This window comes from Balaenoptera acutorostrata, chromosome 10, assembly GCF_949987535.1.
Source record: "Balaenoptera acutorostrata chromosome 10, mBalAcu1.1, whole genome shotgun sequence".
Classification (NCBI taxonomy): domain Eukaryota; kingdom Metazoa; phylum Chordata; class Mammalia; order Artiodactyla; family Balaenopteridae; genus Balaenoptera; species Balaenoptera acutorostrata.
The window spans coordinates 97803153-97824357 of NC_080073.1; the positions used below are offsets into that span (position 1 = coordinate 97803153).

The 21205-nt window shown below is 40.8% G+C and overlaps 1 protein-coding gene across 1 annotated transcript in view; it reads right to left on the bottom strand.

Moving 5' to 3' along the window:
* The window catches only part of PHACTR1 (phosphatase and actin regulator 1), a 594117-nt gene extending 573897 nt beyond the window's left edge, over window positions 1-20220 (bottom strand). The window contains exon 1 of the mRNA XM_057554725.1: window positions 20118-20220. Within this exon, the coding sequence (XP_057410708.1) occupies window positions 20118-20220 (103 nt within the window). The remainder of the gene's footprint in view (window positions 1-20117) is intronic.
* Window positions 20221-21205: the final 985 nt, after the last annotated feature.

The window sequence follows — 21205 nt, forward strand, 5'->3', positions numbered from 1 at the left end:
ATTAAACGCAACAACATTCGCATTATAGGGGTCCCAGAAGGAGAAGAGAGAGAGAAAGGACCAGAGAAAATATTTGAAGAGATTATAGTCGAAAACTTCCCTAACATGGGAAAGGAAATAGCCACCCAAGTCCAGGAAGCGCAGAGAGTCCCATACAGAATAAACCCAAGGAGAAACACGCCGAGACACATAGTAATCAAAGTGGCAAAAATTAAAGACAAAGAAAAATTACTGAAAGCAGCAAGGGAAAAACGACAAATAACATACAAGGGAACTCCCATAAGGTTAACAGCTGATTTCTCAGCAGAAACTCTGCAAGCCAGAAGGGAGTGGCATGATATACTTAAAGTGATGAAAGGGAAGAACCTACAACCAAGATTACTCTACCCGGCAAGGATCTCATTCAGATTCGATGGAGAAATCAAAAGCTTTACAGACAAGCAAAAGCTAAGAGAATTCAGCACCACCAAACCAGCTCTACAACAAATGCTAAAGGAACTTCTCTAAGTGGGAAACACAAGAGAAGAAAAGGACCTACAAAAACAAACCCAAAACAATTAAGAAAATGGTCATAGGAACATACATATCGATAATTACCTTAAATGTGAATGGATTAAATGCCCCAACCAAAAGACATAGACTGGCTGAATGGATACAAAAACAAGACCCATATATATGCTGTCTACAAGAGACCCACTTCAGACCTAGGGACACATACAGACTGAAAGTGAGGGGATGGAAAAAGATATTCCATGCAAATGGAAATCAAAAGAAAGCTGGAGTAGCTATACTCATATCAGATAAAATAGACTTTAAAATAAAGAATGTTACAAGAGACAAGGAAGGACACTACATAATGATCCAGGGATCAATCCAAGAAGAAGATATAACAATTATAAATATATATGCACCCAACATAGGAGCACCTCAATACATAAGGCAACTGCTAACAGCTATAAAAGAGGAAATCGACAGTAACACAATAATAGTGGGGGACTTTAACACCTCACTTACACCAATGGACAGATCATCCAAAATGAAAATAAATAAGGAAACAGAAGCATTAAATGACACAATAGACCAGATAGATTTAATTGATATATATAGGACATTCCATCCAAAAACGGCAGATTACACGTTCTTCTCAAGTGCGCACGGAACATTCTCCAGGATAGATCACATCTTGGGTCACAAATCAAGCCTCAGTAAATTTAAGAAAATTGAAATCATATCAAGCATCTTTTCTGACCACAACGCTATGAGATTAGAAATGAATTACAGGGAAAAAACCGTAAAAAAGACAAACACATGGAGGCTAAACAATACGTTACTAAATAACCAAGAGATCACTGAAGAAATCAAACAGGAAATAAAAAAATACCTAGAGACAAATGACAATGAAAACACGACGACCCAAAACCTATGGGATGCAGCAAAAGCGGTTCTAAGAGGGAAGTTTATAGCTATACAAGCCTACCTAAAGAAACAAGAAAAATCTCAAGTAAACAATCTAACCTTACACCTAAAGAAACTAGAGAAAGAAGAACAAACAAAACCCAAAGTTAGCAGAAGGAAAGAAATCATAAAGATCAGAGCAGAAATAAATGAAATAGAAACAAAGAAAACAATAGCAAAGATCAATAAAACTAAAAGTTGGTTCTTTGAGAAGATAAACAAAATTGATAAGCCATTAGCCAGACTCATCAAGAAAAAGAGGGAAAGGACTCAAATCAATAAAATCAGAAATGAAAAAGGAGAAGTTACAACAGACACCGCAGAAATACAAAACATCCTAAGAGACTACTACAAGCAACTTTATGCCAATAAAATGGACAACCTGGAAGAAATGGACAAATTCTTAGAAAGGTATAACCTTCCAAGACTGAATCAGGAAGAAACAGAAAATATGAACAGACCAATCACAAGTAATGAAATTGAAACTGTGATTAAAAATCTTCCAACAAACAAAAGTCCAGGACCAGATGGCTTCACAGGTGAATTCTATCAAACATTTAGAGAAGAGCTAACACCCATCCTTCTCAAACTCTTCCAAAAAATTGCAGAGGAAGGAACTCTCCCAAACTCATTCTATGAGGCCACCATCACCCTGATACCAAAACCAGACAAAGACACTACAAAAAAAGAAAATTACAGACCAATATCACTGATGAATATAGATGCAAAAATCCTCAACAAAATACTAGCAAACAGAATCCAACAACACATTGAAAGGATCATACACCAGGATCAAGTGGGATTTATCCCAGGGATGCAAGGATTCTTCAATATACGCAAATCAATCAATGTGATACACCATATTAACAAATTGAAGAATAAAAACCATATGATCATCTCAATAGATGCAGAAAAAGCTTTTGACAAAATTCAACACCCATTTCTGATAAAAACTCTCCAGAAAGTGGGCATAGAGGGAACCTACCTCAACATAATAAAGGCCATATATGACAAACCCACAGCAAACATCATTCTCAATGGTGAAAAACTGAAAGCATTTCCTCTAAGATCAGGAACGAGACAAGGATGTCCACTCTCACCACTATTATTCAACATAGTTCTGGAAGTCCTAGCCACGGCAATCAGAGAAGAAAAAGAAATAAAAGGAATACAAATTGGAAAAGAAGAAGTAAAACTGTCACTGTTTGCGGATGACATGATACTATACATAGAGAATCCTAAAACTGCCACCAGAAAACTGCTAGAGCTAATTAATGAATATGGTAAAGTTGCAGGTTACAAAATTAATGCACAGAAATCTCTTGCATTCCTATACACTAATGATGAAAAATCTGAAAGAGAAATTATGGAAACACTCCCATTTACCATTGCAACAAAAAGAATAAAATACCTAGGAATAAACCTACCTAGGGAGACAAAAGACCTGTATGCAGAAAACTATAAGACACTGATGAAAGAAATTAAAGATGATACAAATAGATGGAGAGATATACCATGTTCTTGGATTGGAAGAATCAACATTGTGAAAATGAGTATACTACCCAAAGCAATCTACAGATTCAATGCAATCCCTATCAAATTACCAATGGCATTCTTTACAGAGCTAGAACAAATCATCTTAAAATTTGTATGGAGACACAAAAGACCCCAAATAGCCAAAGCAGTCTTGAGGCAAAAAAATGGAGCTGGAGGAATCAGACTCCCTGACTTCAGACTATACTACAAAGCTACAGTAATCAAGACAATATGGTACTGGCACAAAAACAGAAACATAGATCAATGGAACAAGATAGAAAGCCCAGAGATTAACCCACGCACCTATGGTCAACTAATCTATGACAAAGGAGGCAAAGATATACAATGGAGAAAAGACAGTCTCTTCAATAAGTGGTGCTGGGAAAACTGGACAGCTACATGTAAAAGAATGAAGTTAGAATACTCCCTAACACCATACACAAAAATAAACTCAAAATGGATTAGAGACCTAAATATAAGACTGGACACTATAAAACTCTTAGAGGAAAACATAGGAAGAACACTCTTTGACATAAATCACAGCAAGATCTTTTTTGATCCACCTCCTAGAGTAATGGAAATAAAAACAAAAATAAACAAGTGGGACCTAATGAAACTTCAAAGCTTTTGCACAGCAAAGGAAACCATAAACAAGACGAAAAGACAACCCTCAGAATGGGAGAAAATATTTGCAAATGAATCAACGGACAAAGGATTAATCTCCAAAATATATAAACAGCTCATTCAGCTCAATATCAAAGAAACAAACACCCCAATCCAAAAATGGGCAGAAGACCTAAATAGACATTTCTCCAAAGAAGACATACAGACGGCCACGAAGCACATGAAAAGATGCTCAACATCACTAATTATTAGAGAAATGCAAATCAAAACTACAATGAGGTATCACCTCACTCCTGTTAGAATGGGCATCATCAGAAAATCTACAAACAACAAATGCTGGAGAGGGTGTGGAGAAAAGGGAACCCTCTTGCACTGTTGGTGGGAATGTAAATTGATACAGCCACTATGGAGAACAATATGGAGGTTCCTTAAAAAACTAAAAATAGAATTACCATATGACCCAGCAATCCCACTACTGGGCATATACCCAGAGAAAACCGTAATTCAAAAGGACACGTGCACCCGAATGTTCATTGCAGCACTATTTACAATAGCCAGGTCATGGAAGCAACCTAAATGCCCATCAACAGACGAATGGATAAAGAAGTTGTGGTACATATATACAATGGAATATTACTCAGCCATAAAAAGGAACGAAATTGAGTCATTTGTTGAGATGTGGATTGATCTAGAGACTGTCATACAGAGTGAAGTAAGTCAGAAAGAGAAAAACAAATATCGTATATTAATGCATGTATGTGGAACCTAGAAAAATGGTACAGATGAGCCAGTTTGCAGGGCAGAAGTTGAGACACAGATGTAGAGAATGGACATATGGACACCAAGGGGGGAAAACTGCGGTGAGGTGGGGATGGTGGTGTGCTGAATTGGGCGATTGGGATTGACATGTATACACTGATGTGTATAAAACTGATGCCTAATAAGAACCTGCAGTATAAAAAAACAAACAAAACAACTAATACTAAACTTTCATTGGGTTATTTGTATGGAAATATGTTAATATAAATGTTTCAGACATTACAGGAAATTTCTAAAAATCTTATATTTGTATTTGTATGGAAATATGTATGGAAATATGTTAATATAAATGTTTCAGACATTACAGGAAATTTCTAAAAATCTTATATTTGTATTTGTATGGAAATATGTATGGAAATATGTTAATATAAATGTTTCAGACATTACAGGAAATTTCTAAAAATCTTATATTTGTATTTGTATGGAAATATGTATGGAAATATGTTAATAAAAAAAAAAAAAAAAAAAGAAACTGAATCTAAGGGTCGAGTTACATAGAATGACTCAGTTGCCCCACTTATATCTTACAACATTGAGACATTCTACCATTTGAATGTGTGGAAATACATAAACTTCTTCGCATCCTTACATCTCTGTTCATGGAAGTCTTTCCTAGTATTGCCATGGACACCAGTATCCTACAGGACGGGAAGATGTAGTAGGAAGAGTCACAAGGTTCAGGATTATAATTCTGGCTCCATTCCTAATAGCTGTGTGAATTTGGGAAGTTACTTGATGATTGGAAACATGGATTACTTCATCTGTAAAATGGGGATAATAGCAAGTATGTCACAAATTTCCCATTCTAGGACTAAATGAGACAATAAATACCAAGCCCCTGGCCCTGAAAATGTGGGTCTTCTTCTCACTGTCACTTCCTTTTGCAACTTCTGTGTGCATGTCCAGATTATCGAGCAAGCATAGGATATGGGGCTAATGTGTAAAATCAGCCTTCCAGTATGATGTGTGAAGTGTGGTCTTGCTTTCCAGAGAAAAGGATTAAACTGGGACTAAGCCAAGTAACTTTTTCTCCACCTGTCACCTATCAGATTTAGTCACCAAATAGTGCATAATCAACTAAATGGAACAGATCTTACTGCGTAGGTTCAAAAGAAAAGTAAGGTCTATCTTTAACCAGCTATAGCTGAATCTCTTTTTTTCTTCCTTTGCAACATTCTGTGACAGCCTATAGTTCTCTAACGTGATTGAGCTGCACTGAGATTTCTTTTTTTAAAACTTGTTTTCTTTAGATGCTCTTATAAGAGTTAACTTGGAATTTTCTTCTTATGAAAACACGGGCCAGAATTTGAATAATATTGGTAACTTCAGACGTTTGGTTCATGTAAATATTTCAAATGGACTATTAATTTTAAGTCCTAGTTCTAGGGAGAAAATATTGTACTTACAGGAAAAACTTTTAATTTAGAAAATAAATGTTTCCTTTAAATAATCTCCCTTCAAATAAACAGGAAAGGAAAATTAAAGGTCCAGAGGAACCACATATTCAGAGGCAGCTGTAAAACATGTTAGTAAAATTATCTTAGGAATTACCTAGGCACATAGAATATTTTGAATAGTTTTCCAAGCTTTATATCTATAGAACTTACTCCCTGCTGGTAATCTATGTTTGGATATTTTATAGGGTCCGAATTCAATATATTCTATATTCAATTTATATTCCCCCTCCATCGTTTTTTTTTTTTTTTTTTTTGGCTGCAGCATGCGGCATGTGGGATCTTATCTCCCCGACCGGGAATGGAACCCATGCCCTCTGCAGTGGAAGACCAGAGTCTTATTAACCATGGACTGCCAGGGAAGTCCCTCCCCCTCCATCTTTACTCTCTCCTTTATCTTCTTTCTCAGTGAACAGCTTCATTATCCATCCAGTGAGTCCATGTAAAACATCTGGGGATCATGGCATTCACCCCTTCCTCACACTCAGTGTATTCATCTTACCGCCAGGTAATCTGGAAAGAACCTTCCTAATATTTCAAAGACCCCTCTTTCCTGCTGGATTCACTCTGTCAATTCCCTTTTCCGACCGTCTATACTTCTTGCTGGGATTACTGCAGTAGCTTCCTAATGGTTCTCTTTTCCTCTAATCTTCCTCCCTCCAAACTGTCCTCCGTATTTATGGTCTCGATGAAAAATAGATCTGACAACAGACCTCCTCTGCATGAGATTCCCTAGTGGATTCAGTGTCAGGTTTGGAATTCCTTAATTAAGCATGCAGAGTCTTACATGTCTTTGCTTCTGCCTACTATTCTAGTCTTTTTTTCTTGCCAGTCTAGATATCGACAATATACCTCTCATTCTGTACCGTGTACAGCTCCCCTAAGATATTATACTCAATATGTCCATGCCTTATCACATGCCATTTCACACTGACCAAAACATTCTTTTTTTTTCTTCCTTCTACCTAAATCTAACTCAAAGGTAGATTAACTGTCATCTCCTTTTGGACACTAACTTGGAATCACATCTAACTTTCTCCCCAACACAGACACACAGACACACACACACACACACACACACACACACACACACACACTTCTCTCTCATTTGGATGCCCTCATCTGTGCTTACAAAACTCCCAGTGTGCAGATTCTCCTAGCATTTATCTTTTGGAACTGAAATCATTGCTTTATCTGTTTCTATATTAGATAGTTAACTCCATGAGGCCAGGGGGTTTATCTGTTTTGGGTTTGAATCCCCAGCCTATAGATAGTGTTCAAAAAAACAGTGAATTTTGAATGAATATAATCGAATTTTTACTGCATCATTTACCTTTCTGGGCTCCATTTTCCTCATTTATGAAAGTGAAGAGTAGACTAGTCAATGGGTCTCAAATTCTACATCTCACACTATTTGCATTAAAGCATCTGAGAGCTACAAAAATAAAACAACCCCTTAAAAATAGGAAAAACCCATAGAATTCCCTGGCGGTCCAGTGGTTAGGACTCCACGCTTCCACTGCAGGGGGCATGGGTTAGATCCCTGGTCGGGGAACTAAGATCTTTCATGCCACGCGGCATGACCAAAAAACTAGGAAAAACCCATATTACCACACCTGACTCTCAGAGATTCTGATCAGTATACCCGGGGAAGGGCTGTAGAATTTGTTTCCAATATGTAATCAGGTTTGGAATCACCTGGTCTAGAAGCTCTCTGAGCTCTAGAAATCATTCAAATGCTCTGTGTTTCCTATGGAAGAGATGCCGAATTTCTTAATCTGGTGTTCAAAGTCTCTTTCCCTAAACCCTTTTTTTCCCCTCCAGTCTCGGGTATCACTTTCACTTGCTTGCATTTTCCGATCCAGTCATACTGAGTTGCTTATAGAAAGACCTATACATGCTGGCTTTTTCTGCAAGGAAAGCCCCACTATTGTGCAAACTCCAGGATGAAGCTTAGGTAACAACTCTTCCACGAGTAAGTCTCTGATTCTTCCTTTTCCCCTTTTAGATCTGTTTTTTGCTTCTATAAGGGTATTTGGTATTGTATTATATCGTCTTTGGGCTTCTTTTTCTTTTTTAATTTATTCTTTTTTACTTTTGGCTGCTTTGGGTCTTCGCTGCTGCGCACGGGCTTTCTCTAGTTGAGGCGAGCGAGGGCTAGTCTTCATTGCAGTGCGCGGGCTTCTCATTGCGGTGGCTCCTCTTGTTGCGGAGCACGGGCTCTAGGTGCGCGGGCTTCAGTAGTTGTGGCATGCTGACTCAGTAGTTGTGGCTCACAAGCTCTAGAGTGCAGGCTCAGCAGTTGTGGCGCACGGGCTTAGTTGCTCCGCAGCATGTGGGATCTTCCTGGACCAGGGATCGAATCTGTGTCCCCCGCATTGGCAGGCGGATTCTTAACCACTGAGCCACCAGGGAAGCCCCCATTGTCTTTGAGCTTCTTGAAGACACAGAACAATTTTTCAATGAGTGCTCTTTCAATTCTTTATGTGGCAATTTACTTACTCCTTAAACAAATATTTATTGAGAATCTGCTATCTAAATTGAGAATCCACCAATCTGAATTTATGCCATTTTATCCTCCTACTAATAATATTGCAAGCATTGTTACCATTTTGCAAATGGGGAAACAAAGGCTTATAGAGGTTCACTGCTTGAATAGCCAGCCACATGGCTGTTTAATTGTTGGAACAGAATTAGCGTCCAGGAGTTTCTGATGTCACTTTCTTCACACTACCATGTTTTTCTTAAGGGAACAAAATTTTAAAAATAAAGAGAAATATGATTTAAAGTGGATTCTCCCAAACCTATTTCCTCATTCCTGGGCAAATGCTGACTCACTTTTAAAAACAGGGGCAACATTGGTCCATAATATTATATAAGTTTCATGGGCATGGCATTGTATTTTGACTTCTGTATACACTCCAACGTGTTCACCACCAAAAGTTTAGTTTCCATCCATCACCATACAGTTGACCCCCTTTACACATTTCAACCTCCCTAAAGCTGATTTAAATCACTTCTTGGAAGCCACATTCCAATAAACTAGAGTTTGCTGTAAATTCAGATGAAATCAGTAGAGTTTAGCCCTTGTTTTAAGAGAGTTTGCAGGAAGAAAATTCCCAGTAGTAAAACCATAAAGAGGATTACTTTGGGATTTGTTAGCAATTTAATTTAAAAATCAAAGTTTTTTTTGCTTTTTCTTGTTCTTGTGTTTTAAGACTGGCTCACCTTTCCAAGGGCTTGGAAATTTGAATTAGGAATAAATGGTGGTAGAGAAGACCAGAGATGGGACAGGATAGAAGTTTCTCTTGAAGAGCTAGAGGCCCTGCCACTTTCCTCTGAGGCTTGACAAGATTAAAAGCTAATTAAGGGACTTCCCTGGTGGTGCAGTGGTTAAGAATCTGCCTGCCAATGCAGGGGACACGGGTTCGAGCCCTGGTCCAGGAAGATTCTACATGCCATGGAGCAACTAGGCCCGTGCGCCGCAACTACTGAGCCTGTGCTCAAGAGCCCGCAAGCCACAACTACTGAGCCCGTGTGCCACAACTACTGAGCCCATGCACCTAGAGCCCGTGCTCTGCAACAAGAGAAGCCACCACAATGAGAAGCCCGCGCACCATAGCCCTCATTCGCTGCAACTAGAGAAAGCCCGTGTGCAGCACAAAGACCCAAGGCAGCCAAAAAAACCCCAAACAAACAAACTAATTAACATAAGAGCTAATATTTACCTAAATGCATATTAGGTACTTGACATTTTGCTTACTTTCGTATTTATTTGTTCAGTGTTTCCAACTGTTAGTCATTCCTGTATCACTTTTATGGATTTTGCTACCTCTAAGTGTCATCTACACTATTAACTACTTAATGTTTTTCCTTAAATGGACTTTAGTCATCCTTTTTTCCTTCTTGTTCTAAGCAATAGTCCGTAAGTATGGAGTCTAGTTATATATTTTTATATTTCAATTAAATATTTCTCAATTTACATTTTTCTAAAACATAATAAAATAAATACATTATTATTATAAAAGAGTTCAATTATTACCTGAAAATCATATATTGGACCATAGTTTGTGAGATACTTTGTTTCATTTAAATCCTCAAAATAACCCTTTGGGTTAAGAATGCTCATTATCATTTGCATTCAAAAGGGAAAAGTGAGGCAAAAAGAGATTGAATAACTAATGTTATAAGCTGAGAAGTGGAAATCACAGTTTGAACTCAGATCTGTATTATTCCAAAACCCAAGCCCTACAATATTATGACATTCTTCAGCCAGCCCTGGGAAAGATTTCACTCATACCTCCAATTTTGTATATGCCGTAACTGTAACCGTAAAAATATGAATGTGCCTGAAATTGACTGAAAGTAAAATAAAAAATTAAAATACATGTGTAGGGTTGATTTTCCTTTCCATTTTTTCCCCAAAGACATTAATGTTACTCTTGTTTTGCTCTTATGATTGAAAAAAAAGGTACAGAGATCTCTAAGATAATCTCTCTGTTCAGTCCCAACATTTCAGAAGTCCAGTTTAATACCAGTATTCATTCAGTGGTTTTGTATAATTGTGTGAATCTAATTGCTTATTGAAATATTCTTAAACATACAAAGAATGGCATCAGCCATGAGCTGATTTTGATGTGCTAGGCTCCCCATCCTTGCCTCTGCCAGCTCAGTCACAGAGAGTGGTACTGAAAGTTTTTAGGAAAACAGATTTGTTTGAGCAATGAGGAGTGAGAATTTTTTCCAAGCACCTGTGAATTGTTTATGCTAATTGGGTCATAACTGATGCTATGTGTGGCTGCATCTTTTTTTTTTTTTTATAATTTTTTTTTTTAAAGGAACTCCTTTATTTATTTATTTATTTATTTATGGCTGTGTTGGGTCTTCGTTTCTGTGTGAGGGCTTTCTCTAGTTGCGGCAAGCGGGGGCCACTCTTCATCGCGGTGCGCGGGCCTCTCACTATCGTGGCCTCTCTTGTTGCAGAGCACAGGCTCCAGACACACAGGCTCAGTAGTTGTGGCTCACGGGCCTAGTTGCTCCGCGGCATGTGGGATCTTCCCAGACCAGGGCTCGAACCCGTGTCCCCTGCATTGGCAGGCAGACTCTCAACCACTGCGCCACCAGGGAAGCCCTGGGTTGCATCTTTAATCCACTCTCTATATGCTGTATGTGAAAGCAGGAGTTAGTGAGTGAAATTATTTTATTGTATTTTCATATGACTTTCTTCCTCTGTCATCCTCTCATCTCCTCTCTCGTTTGTCTCTTGTCCTCATGCCCTTCTTATGAGCCCTGAATCGCAATATGTGACAAAGCAGATGCTTGCTGGGGGCAAAAGCCCAAAGAGCATTGGAAGGCCGTGTGTGGGTAAATGGTCAACACCAAGAATGCTCCTTTGTGTACAGAGAAATGTCCTGTTCAAGGGCACACTCCAGAAATGGAAGGTTGGATTTCATGGTCATCGGTATATGGACAGAATTGGCAGCCTGGCTAGTTCCACAGTGTCTTTTCTCTTGATCTGCCTTCACCCTCTCCTTCACAATGTTCCCTGCATTAAACACAGGTTTGGAGAGCCTGAATGTGAGCAATTAGAGGTCGAAAATGGAGTGTGTGGGAAGTTAGGAGGAAAGGCTTGGTAGTTAGCTTGTCATCCATGACTGAAACACAGTGGGCTGCTTCCTGGCTAGAGTTATAGAGAGAAAAAGCAACCAAAAAAAACCCCAGAGCAAGTATTTGTTGCAGGTGATGACTTGAGCACCACAAAAACAAGGCTGGAAACTATATAAGAAAAGCATCATCTGAAGCACATCTCAGAGACAAGGGTCTGAAAAATAGTATGACGACAAGTAAACTACTTGGTTAGGACATCACAGTGAGGGGATGTGGCCAGTTTTGCTGTGCTGGGCCTAGCAGGACTCTGAGGGGCAGATTGGTGAATGGAAAAGATTACAATCCAACTGGCAACTGTGCCCCAAATGAGGATACAGGTTGCTTTACGATCACTGTTTTCGCCTCAGTCCTTAAGGAGCAAATTAGATATGAGGTCCTGATATCTAAGGTCCGGATATGAGTCACATGTAAGACCATGACATTAAAGTTTCGGGGGATAGGCCAGGAGAAGGAAGACAACTTGCCTCCCACTCAGCAAGACTTCTAGAAACACCACGGCCAGGCTTTCAATGAGTGGTTCTCAAGGTGCATGGCTCCTGTATGGGGCTTAGGTGGGTATCTACGGTCACTTTTCATTGAGTCTTGTCGGAAGCAGGAGTGGGAATGGTAGCTGGTTTGAGGATTAATCGACCCCAAAGTATAAGGAATAGACTAGGCAGTAAAGGTCTAAAGAAGGAAGGGGAAAGGAATCTCAACTAAGGTACAGCTCAGAGCTAGTTTCTGGAAGACGTGCAGAGCAACTTTTGAATTGATCTCAATTAAGTTCATCAGAGTAACGTTGAGGAGTTCACCTCTTCCAGAATTCTACTTTTAGGCAGAGGCAAAACTCAGCCTCACAGACTACTGTACATTAAAAAGTCCTTCTAAGAAGGGTACTATTCAGGAACCCTTGGAAATCTATTTTAAAAGGTTAATTCTCTTCAATAGTACACCAACTCCCTCCTGCTGTATTTTTTTTCTTCTGCTTGTTTTTCTGTTTTATAGAAGATATATCAGCGTTGATGACTTTCTTCCATTTCCTGCATCTCCATGTATTTGAAAATTATTTTTATCTGTCCCTCCCTTCAGCCTCAAGCAGAGTCTCTATTTCCAACTAAAGATTTTAATTCTTTAAAGGTCTTAGGAAGTTCTATTTTCTCAATCATGAATTGTCAGAAGTCCTTTCCCTGAATCCCAAGTTTCTCTTCATAATGCAGATTTAAGCATTTTCATTCCTTCAGTTCAACACAGACCTTTAATAAATCTCAGTACTTCTACTGTATACCACGGATGGTACTAGGCACCCAGAAAATGGTATTTAAGGAGATCACCATGATCTAGGTAGGTAACAGGCACCTAATAACAAAACAATAGCATCAGTAGCTGATCAATAATAACAATGTACTAAACACTCCATAGGCATACTTTCTTTCATTCTCAAAATCCTCTATGAATTTGGAGCCAGTGTTATATGGATTTTGATTAGGACCCTGAGGCTTAGAGAAGTGAAGCCGTTTATATGAGCTCATGCATCTAGTAAGTGGTGGAAGCAAAATAATACAGCATGCTAGTGGCTAGAATTTAGGCTGAACAGAATATTATGGGAAAGAGTCCTGGAAAAGTCAGGCAACTGAGTGCAACCAAATGTCTTTGTCTCCGGGGGGCCATGTGAAGAAGTCCCAGAGGTTTAGAGTTTAAGTTTAGAGTACATTTAACTCAATAAAGATTGAAAAACCGGGGGCTTCCCTGGTGGCGCAGTGGTTGGGAGTCTGCCTGCCAATGCAGGGGACACGGGTTCGAGCCCTGGTCTGGGAAGATTCCACATGCCGCGGAGCAACTAGGCCCGTGAGCCACAACTACTGAGCCTGCGTTCTGGAGCCTGTGCTCCGCAACAAGAGAGGCCGTGATAGTGAGAGGCCCGCGCACTGCGATGAAGAGTGGCCCCCGCTCGCCACAACTAGAGAAAGCCCTCGCACAGAAACGAAGACCCAACACAGCCAAAAATAAATAAATAAATAAATAAATAACCCATTTAAAAAAAAAGATTGAAAAACCAGCTGTTCTGACAGATTTCCCAGGGTGGAGGAAAGGTAGAGCTGGAAGGTAGTTGAGGGGAGGGGAGGGGAGGGGAGGGGAGGGGAGGGGAGGGGAGGGGAGGGGAGGGGAGGAAATGGTTGAGAGGGGATTTTAGATGAATTTCTATTTCCAAATACAACCTGGAGAGACTCTTCGCTGCTCACTGTGGCATTCATCAGTAGTCAAAACTGGCATTTCCCTTTGTTGAACAAGACAATGTAGACGACAGAAAAGATGCATTATGACGAAGTAACAATCACTACAGCACCTTGTTCCAATGCCCAGAGTTATTTAAAATGACAAAAGAGGGGAAATTGTGAGCAGGAGTCATAAATTTGATTGTCTAGTAACGTTAGTCAAATGGCTGCCTTTTAATGTGTTTTCCCCTTTGCATATAATTTATTTTATTTCTTTATTTTTTAAACATCTTTATTGGAGTATAATTGCTTTACAATGGTGTGTTAGTTTCTGCTGTATAACAAAGTGAGTCAGCTATATGTATACATACATCCCCATATCTCCTCCCTCTTGCGTCTCCCTCCCACCCTCCCTATCCCACCCCTCTAGGTGGTCACAAAGCACCGAGCTGATCTCCCTGTGCTATGCAGCTGCTTCCCACTAGCTAACTATTTTACATTTGGTAGTGTAGATATGTCCATGCCACTCTCTCATTTTGTCCCAGCTTACCCTTCCTCCTGCAGGGTGTCCTCAAGTCCATTCTCTACATCTGCGTCTTTATTCCTGTTCTGCCCCTAGGTTCTTCAGAACCAGTTTTCTTTTTTAGATTCCATATATATGTGTTAGCATATGGTATTTGCTTTTCTCTTTCTGACTTACTTCACTGTGTATGACAGTCTTTAGGTCCATCCACCTTACTACAAATAACTCAATTTCATTTCTTTTTATGGCTGAGTAATATTCCACTGTATATATGTGCTACATCTTCTTTATCCATTCATCTGTTGATGGACACTTAGGTTGCTTCCATGTACTGGCTATTGTAAATAGTGCTGCAATGAACATTGGGGTACATGACTCTTTTTGAATTATGGCTTTCTCAGGGTATATGCCCAGTAGTGGGACCCCCTTGCATATAATTTAAAACACCCAAAGATACTGACGGTCTTGGAGAAAAGAAATCTAAAGCAGTAGAATGGGCATTCGTTGGTGAGAAGAGATCTAATTCTAGTCTCCACCTTCTCACTAGAAGCTGTGTGATTTGGGCATGTGGCTGAACCACTCTGAGCTTCACCATCTCCGGAAGTGTGATTTGGTCACAAATGTTACCCTTACTACGTGGGGGGCTGTTGGAGTCAGATATACTTGAATTCAAACCCTGGCTATGCTGCTATCTAAATGTAGAGTCTTTTCTAATCTGTGAAATGAGCATTATCATTCCTATTTCCCCAAGTTCCTTTGAGGACTAAGATACAGTGAATCCGCAGAAGGTAGCACCTGATACCTAGTCCGGTCCTTTTTTTTTTTTTTTTTTTTTTTTAAAGGATTTTCTTATTTATTTATTTATTTATTTATTTTTATTTTTGGCTGTGTTGGGTCTTCGGTTCGTGCGAGGGCTTTCTCCAGTTGCGGCAAGCGGGGGCCACTCTTCATCGCGGTGCGGGGACCGCTCTTCATCGCGGTGCGCGGGCCTTTCTCTATCGCGGCCCCTCCCGTCGCGGGGCACAGGCTCCAGACGCGCAGGCTCAGCAATTGTGGCTCACGGGCCCAGCTGCTCCGTGGCATGTGGGATCTTCCCAGACCAGGGCTCGAACCCGTGTCCCCTGCATTAGCAGGCAGATTCTCAACCACTGCGCCACCAGGGAAGCCCTAGTCCGGTCCTTTTTTAAAAAAAAACCAGTCCATTTGCACCTTTCCAATGGTTTGGACTTATTTAAAGGGAAAGACCTAGGTAAAGATACTCAGGCAAGAATAGCTGCATGATGTGCTAAAATCTCCTTTACCATAAAATGGGAGGTCAGCAGTTCATAGTCCTGGTTGCACCTTTGAATCACCGGGGACAATTTAAAAGATTCCCAAGTATGGGACTTACCACCAGTGATTCTGACTTAATTGCTTTTGCCCTGGGACTCCAGCCTTGAGGTCATAAAGGCTCACCAGGTGTTTCTAATGTGCACTAGAGTCAATCATTGCTTCTCAAGCTTTGCCATAAAGTACCTGGCAATCTTGTTAAATGTAGATTCTAATTCTCTAGGTCTGGGGTGTCTGAGTTCTGCATTTTTAACAAGCTCCCAGAGGAAGCTGATGGAGCTGATGCTGCTAGGCCGGAATCAAACTGAGTGATCAGGGCTCCGTAACAATTCTCAACCTTCAGTGTCCATCAGGATGACCCAGCGGCTTGTGGCAAATGTAGCACTGGGACCTGGGTCTGGCCCTCACAAATTCTGTTTTACTTGCTTTAGGGAGGGGCAAGAAAAGTCACGGAACTATAGTGTCCATTTCAACCTGAAAATCCGATGATGCCAATTTTGTGATTTTATAATATGATTTCTCTCCCAGTTTAACTGTTCTGTAAAAAGAATCACAGCATCTGAAGTTGAGCGTGTGGAATATCATTGTCAGAAACGTGAAAGATGGGTGAACTCAAGGTATGTGATGTCAAGACACGGTTGATCTTTACGTCACGTGTACCTTCAGCCTCCAAAAGTCTCCTTCTGAGTTAATGGGGATTTTTCACAGGACTCTCTGCGTGAGCAGGATTTATTGCTGACGAAGCACTCCCAGATGAAACCGGGAGAGCATCCTTCACTGACAGGAGATGAACAGAATGACCCTGGACTTTTTTCTGCTCTTTGCCACACATCATGCTTTCTAAAGCAGAATCCCCAGAGAAGTGGGCTCACCTTCCTTACCTCCAAGGAAAAATGGAGATGGGAGAAAATAACAAGCTGCTTTATTCAGCAGGGCAGAGGACTGACTTTTGAAACTCTCTGGGAATTTCAGCAGAATCTGTCCCAGGATAGAGATTAGATCATTTTCCTTCTTTTTCTTTTTCTTATCCTCCTGGATTCCTCTTGCTTTTACTAGCTCAAAACATCCTCTATCTAGCGACAGGCTTTTTAACCACTTTCCAAGAATAATTGAAAAACAACCATGATGGGGTCAAAAACATTGTAATTCTGGTACTGTTGCTTTGGATAACCATTTTGCATTAACTAACATAGAAGGGGCTGGTTCCCCAAAAGTATATGAATTTGTAAATCAACTGATGCATGGATAGTAATGTGGAAAATGCAAGTCTTATTTTCTTCCTTTCCCCTTTAAAAGTACTTACACCTGTCCTTGATCAGTCTCTAGAAACGTCTGCATTCCCTCGAGAATGGACATCTCAAGAAGGCAATAATCACACATCAGTTTAGCCAAGGGGGTCCTAGGACATCCACATTCCAGGTACTTAACTCAATACTATATTTCCATTTGGGCCTTTTTCATAGAAGAGGGTATCCAATGGGGGCTCCTTGACCTCATTAATATCTCCCTGAACCTGGGCTGGGCTGGCCAAGTAGAAAGCTACCATGTGCTGTGATTTAACAGCAGCACAAGGCCCTAATTGCCTCACATGCCTTTCTCAAGAGCCAGCCACCATGCTGCCCTCCTTCCACTGGTTCTTGGGATCTTGCCAGTGGTGAGATACGGGCTTTAGTCACCTACACGCACATTTGGTTCAGAAAGGGAGGGGTGTAAGCCGTGGTCCTCAGCAGCCCTCTGCTTATTCACTGGGAGCCCTTTATCAGGCTGAGGGGCTTCTTATCCAGGAAAGACTGTGGCGTCGGTGCTGAGTGGAAGGGAGCTGCTGTGAAGGAGGTGGAACAACGCAGTGACAAGCCTCACATCATAGTGGCAGCAAAACTCCAGCAAGGAGACCCTGGGGGTGATTGGTCCTCGGTGGTGGGGCTCTGGAGAAGGTGTTGGTGGGAGAGGGGCTTTCAGTTTTCAAGTGATGTGAAGGACTAGGTAGATAGTAGAAGTTTGTCTTGGTACTCCCTATTTTTCAGTTTTGCCCCGAGTTAGCTTTTGATGTGACAATAAAACAATCACTATTTTTTTTAAATTAATTTTTCTTTTTTTTTTTTTTTGCTAAAAATAGGAGGTTCACTCCTATCAGGTAACATTCTTGTTTGCAAGGCAGTGAAATCTCAAACAGAGGAGAGATGGCCTTTTGCAAAGGTGTTTATTTCATTGATTTGCTTATGTATGGCGTTTCCCATGTGGCAGTTTAAAGCACTTTCAAATCTTACCTCGTTATTGCTCTTAACAACTTATGAATTGGGCACTATTATTGTTTCCATTTTTCAGAGGAGGAAATTAAATATTCAAAGGTTAATTTTCCCAGGTTGACTGTGGCAGAGCCAGGGTTTGAACCTAGGCAGGCAGGATCTGGTTGTAACCACTGTGCTATCCTGCCTCTGATGCTGGGGACATCCCGTTCTGGGGTGGAAGGAGAGAAATCAGACAGGATGGACTGGTTGTTAAATGCTGGTCCCCAGAATAGTGCGAGAGCTGGGGAATTGTCATTGGAGCTCTTGCTTAAAAGGCAGACCTCTACGACTTATACCTGGATTTCTGATTCAGGAGGCCTGGGGGTTTTGAAAAATTGACCTGGGTGTTGTTTAGGGAACCCTCACTCTTACTACAGAGCCAAGATTCCTTGATTGCAACATCATTCTGATCACCCTAAAATGAACGTGCTGTGATCAGGGCGCCACGGTCAGTAGCTTATGCTACCACCTCCCATGCATTTTCCAGTCATTCCAGCTCTGGTGTCAAAACCATAGTCACTGATGGCGACAATTCTGTCCACTCCGCCCCAAACTCCATCTGGCGACAACCACCAGACTGCCTTGCGTCCTCTGAGTCTCCCACACCCTGACTGCTTGCCTTCCATAAATGCCTGGAGCCCACAGTCCTCTTAAAGGCTTAAACTGTGTCTACTGCAAGGCAAAATGGACATCTTTATTGTCTATAATTCACTGCCACTCCCCTTCTCTGCTCTTCCAACAGAGACGCGGCTCAGGTGTATGACCCCAGCACCAGATATTATTCTCCTGTTCAAATGGAAATGGACAGACGCAGCAATGCTTAAACCCAGAACCAGAGACGGGATTGAGCCCTGCCTCAGCCCCCTTTTCCTTCTGGCCTCCGTTCTCCATCTGCTCCCAGCACCTTCTTACTTGCAGACCCAGAAGGGGCTGGAAGTTCTGGCCAGTCTCTCACCCTTCTTCTACTTCAGTAACATTTTCATGTCTCTTTAAGTGGCTGAAAGGAGCAATGTTGACGACACACACCCACAGGGATGAGGAGAATTAGCTATTGTATCACTTTTGCTAATGTAAGCTCTGCTGACGAGCATACTGACCCCAGCCAATCAACCAGGTGATTACCAGCCCCTCTTGACTTTAAGAAGACTGGATCCTGCCCAGGAAAATGGAAGCGGAGAAGGAGGAGGCTTGGAAGCCCTTGAGGTTGCCATGAGAAATTGGCTTGAGAGCTAGGGCAAAACCACTTCAGACAAGACAACTGGGAAAGCCAAGGCGGAATATTATAAGTGCCCTGTGTGAAGTACCCATTACCACGTAACAGTGAAAGATGCCAGCATTTCAATGCAAAACAGCATTTCCTTTTCTGTTCTGCCTCGTGGCTTTGAAGAATTCAACTACTTCTCTAAGAACATGAAAGTTGCCTTTCTTCTCAGTGCATTACTTGTACCATTTGGGATATGCCCATCATCAGGTTGCTTTGACTGAATACCCTAAATATTCTATGGAGAAGAGAAAATAGGCTTTAAAAAAAAAATCTCCTGCCTGTCAGGAGAGCCCATTAAATACCCCAGCTTCTTCCTGTACTCTAATATGCTGGCAGAACATTCTAAGTGCACCCTGGAACAGAGGAACAAGCAAACTGGAGCCTAACTGACCATCTTGAAATCTGTAATAAAAATGTACCTATCAGCCACACTTCACAACAGGCGTGTTCCTTCGTGCTCCCCAAGCACACTGTTAATTCCTTGAGGCAGTAAGTGATTTCACCTAAACTAGATAAGACAGCTGTAGAAGCTCAAAGCTTATCTCAGGAGCCCCTCATCCAGCTGGATTTCAATCGATAGGTCAGGGTGCCCTAGACCTACTTCTCCAGTGCAGTAGCTGCGCACTCAACCTTTTCCTGTGGCTAAAAGCATTCTCGAAGCCTTTCAAACTTAGACTTTGGTTGCAAGGAGTTGGGGGAATAATTTTCTAACATAGCTTTCCAAGGGTTGTTTGTGTGAAAGCTGGGCAGGTTGCTTTTTAACCACATCAAGAAGTTTAGATTTATTCATTCTACTACATGCCTGCCTCAGTTCCAGAAACAGTTCGGTAGAGGTTACCAATTGGGAAATCCCAGTTGTTGAACTTCTGCAGTAGAGCTTACACTGCTACAGTGTAACACTGCACTGTTAATATAAAACCAACATGCAAATGAGAGGAGTGTCCTCTCTTTCTCCCATTTAATTACCTTGAGCTCCTTGGCTGTAGAAGAATCTTTGAGCCGACTCAACATCCAAGAGTCTATGAGCAGACTCGACATCCAGAAAATAATCCATTTTGGGATAATCCATCTTCGATGTTCCAGAAACAGAGTTTTAAGACAAAATAGTCACTTGTACTGCCTATGGAAGAGGAAAAAAAATCCACAGTATTTTAGACTGTCAAATATGATTTTGGAAGAAGAGATACCCCATTATAATATCCCATTATTTGACTGACATTTCCCATTTTAAGTCCATCCCTCAACAGAGCTTTCCTACTGTAGGAGAAAATGTAGCCTTTCACCAACATTTATTAGAAGTAATACATGCTACACAGAAAATACAGATGATCCAGGCTAAAGAGAGATACCATACCAGTCTTTCCTTGCTGTGTATTAACTGGAAAATAAACTTTTAAATTCATATGCTCTCTGTTTTCAAAAGGTCTGTCTGATAAATGACATCATTAAGTATCAGCCATTCTGAGTATTGATCCTCAGTTGATCCAGGGAGTTCCAATTCCCCTCGAGCAGCAAGCATCTCCTGGGAATCAGAGCCTCCACCTATAGATGCCTTGCGTTTATGACACATGCTGACATGTTTGCTGTAAAAATGCCTTGCATTCCTTCCTTTTAGCGATTTCCTCTAGCACGTTTTATAAAGTGCTAAGGATCATCACCTGCTTGCCTCTGACAGGCTGCTTTTGAGAAAGAATTCTGGTTTGCAGAGCAACGACAATTATTTCAGAATTGCAGTGATCCCCGTGATATTATCAGGCACTAGCTTGTCAGGAAGCTAATATGCTTCATTAAAAAACATTCAGCCTGTTAGGTTCTTTCTAGCCTACGTAGCCTTTCCCCCATACTTGCACAAATGAAGTATCTCTATTTCTGCAGGATGTTTTTGGAAAGAATTAACAAGACAAAGTCTCTAAAAGCAAACTCAGAAGGATAATCCAATTGGTTTTTCTTTCTAACAGTGCATATCTTAATTTAAGAAGCCAAGTCTGGTAGGCGGAAACTTTAAAAAATATCCAAAACTACCCCAACGGCAAATCATACTTACTGCAAAAAAG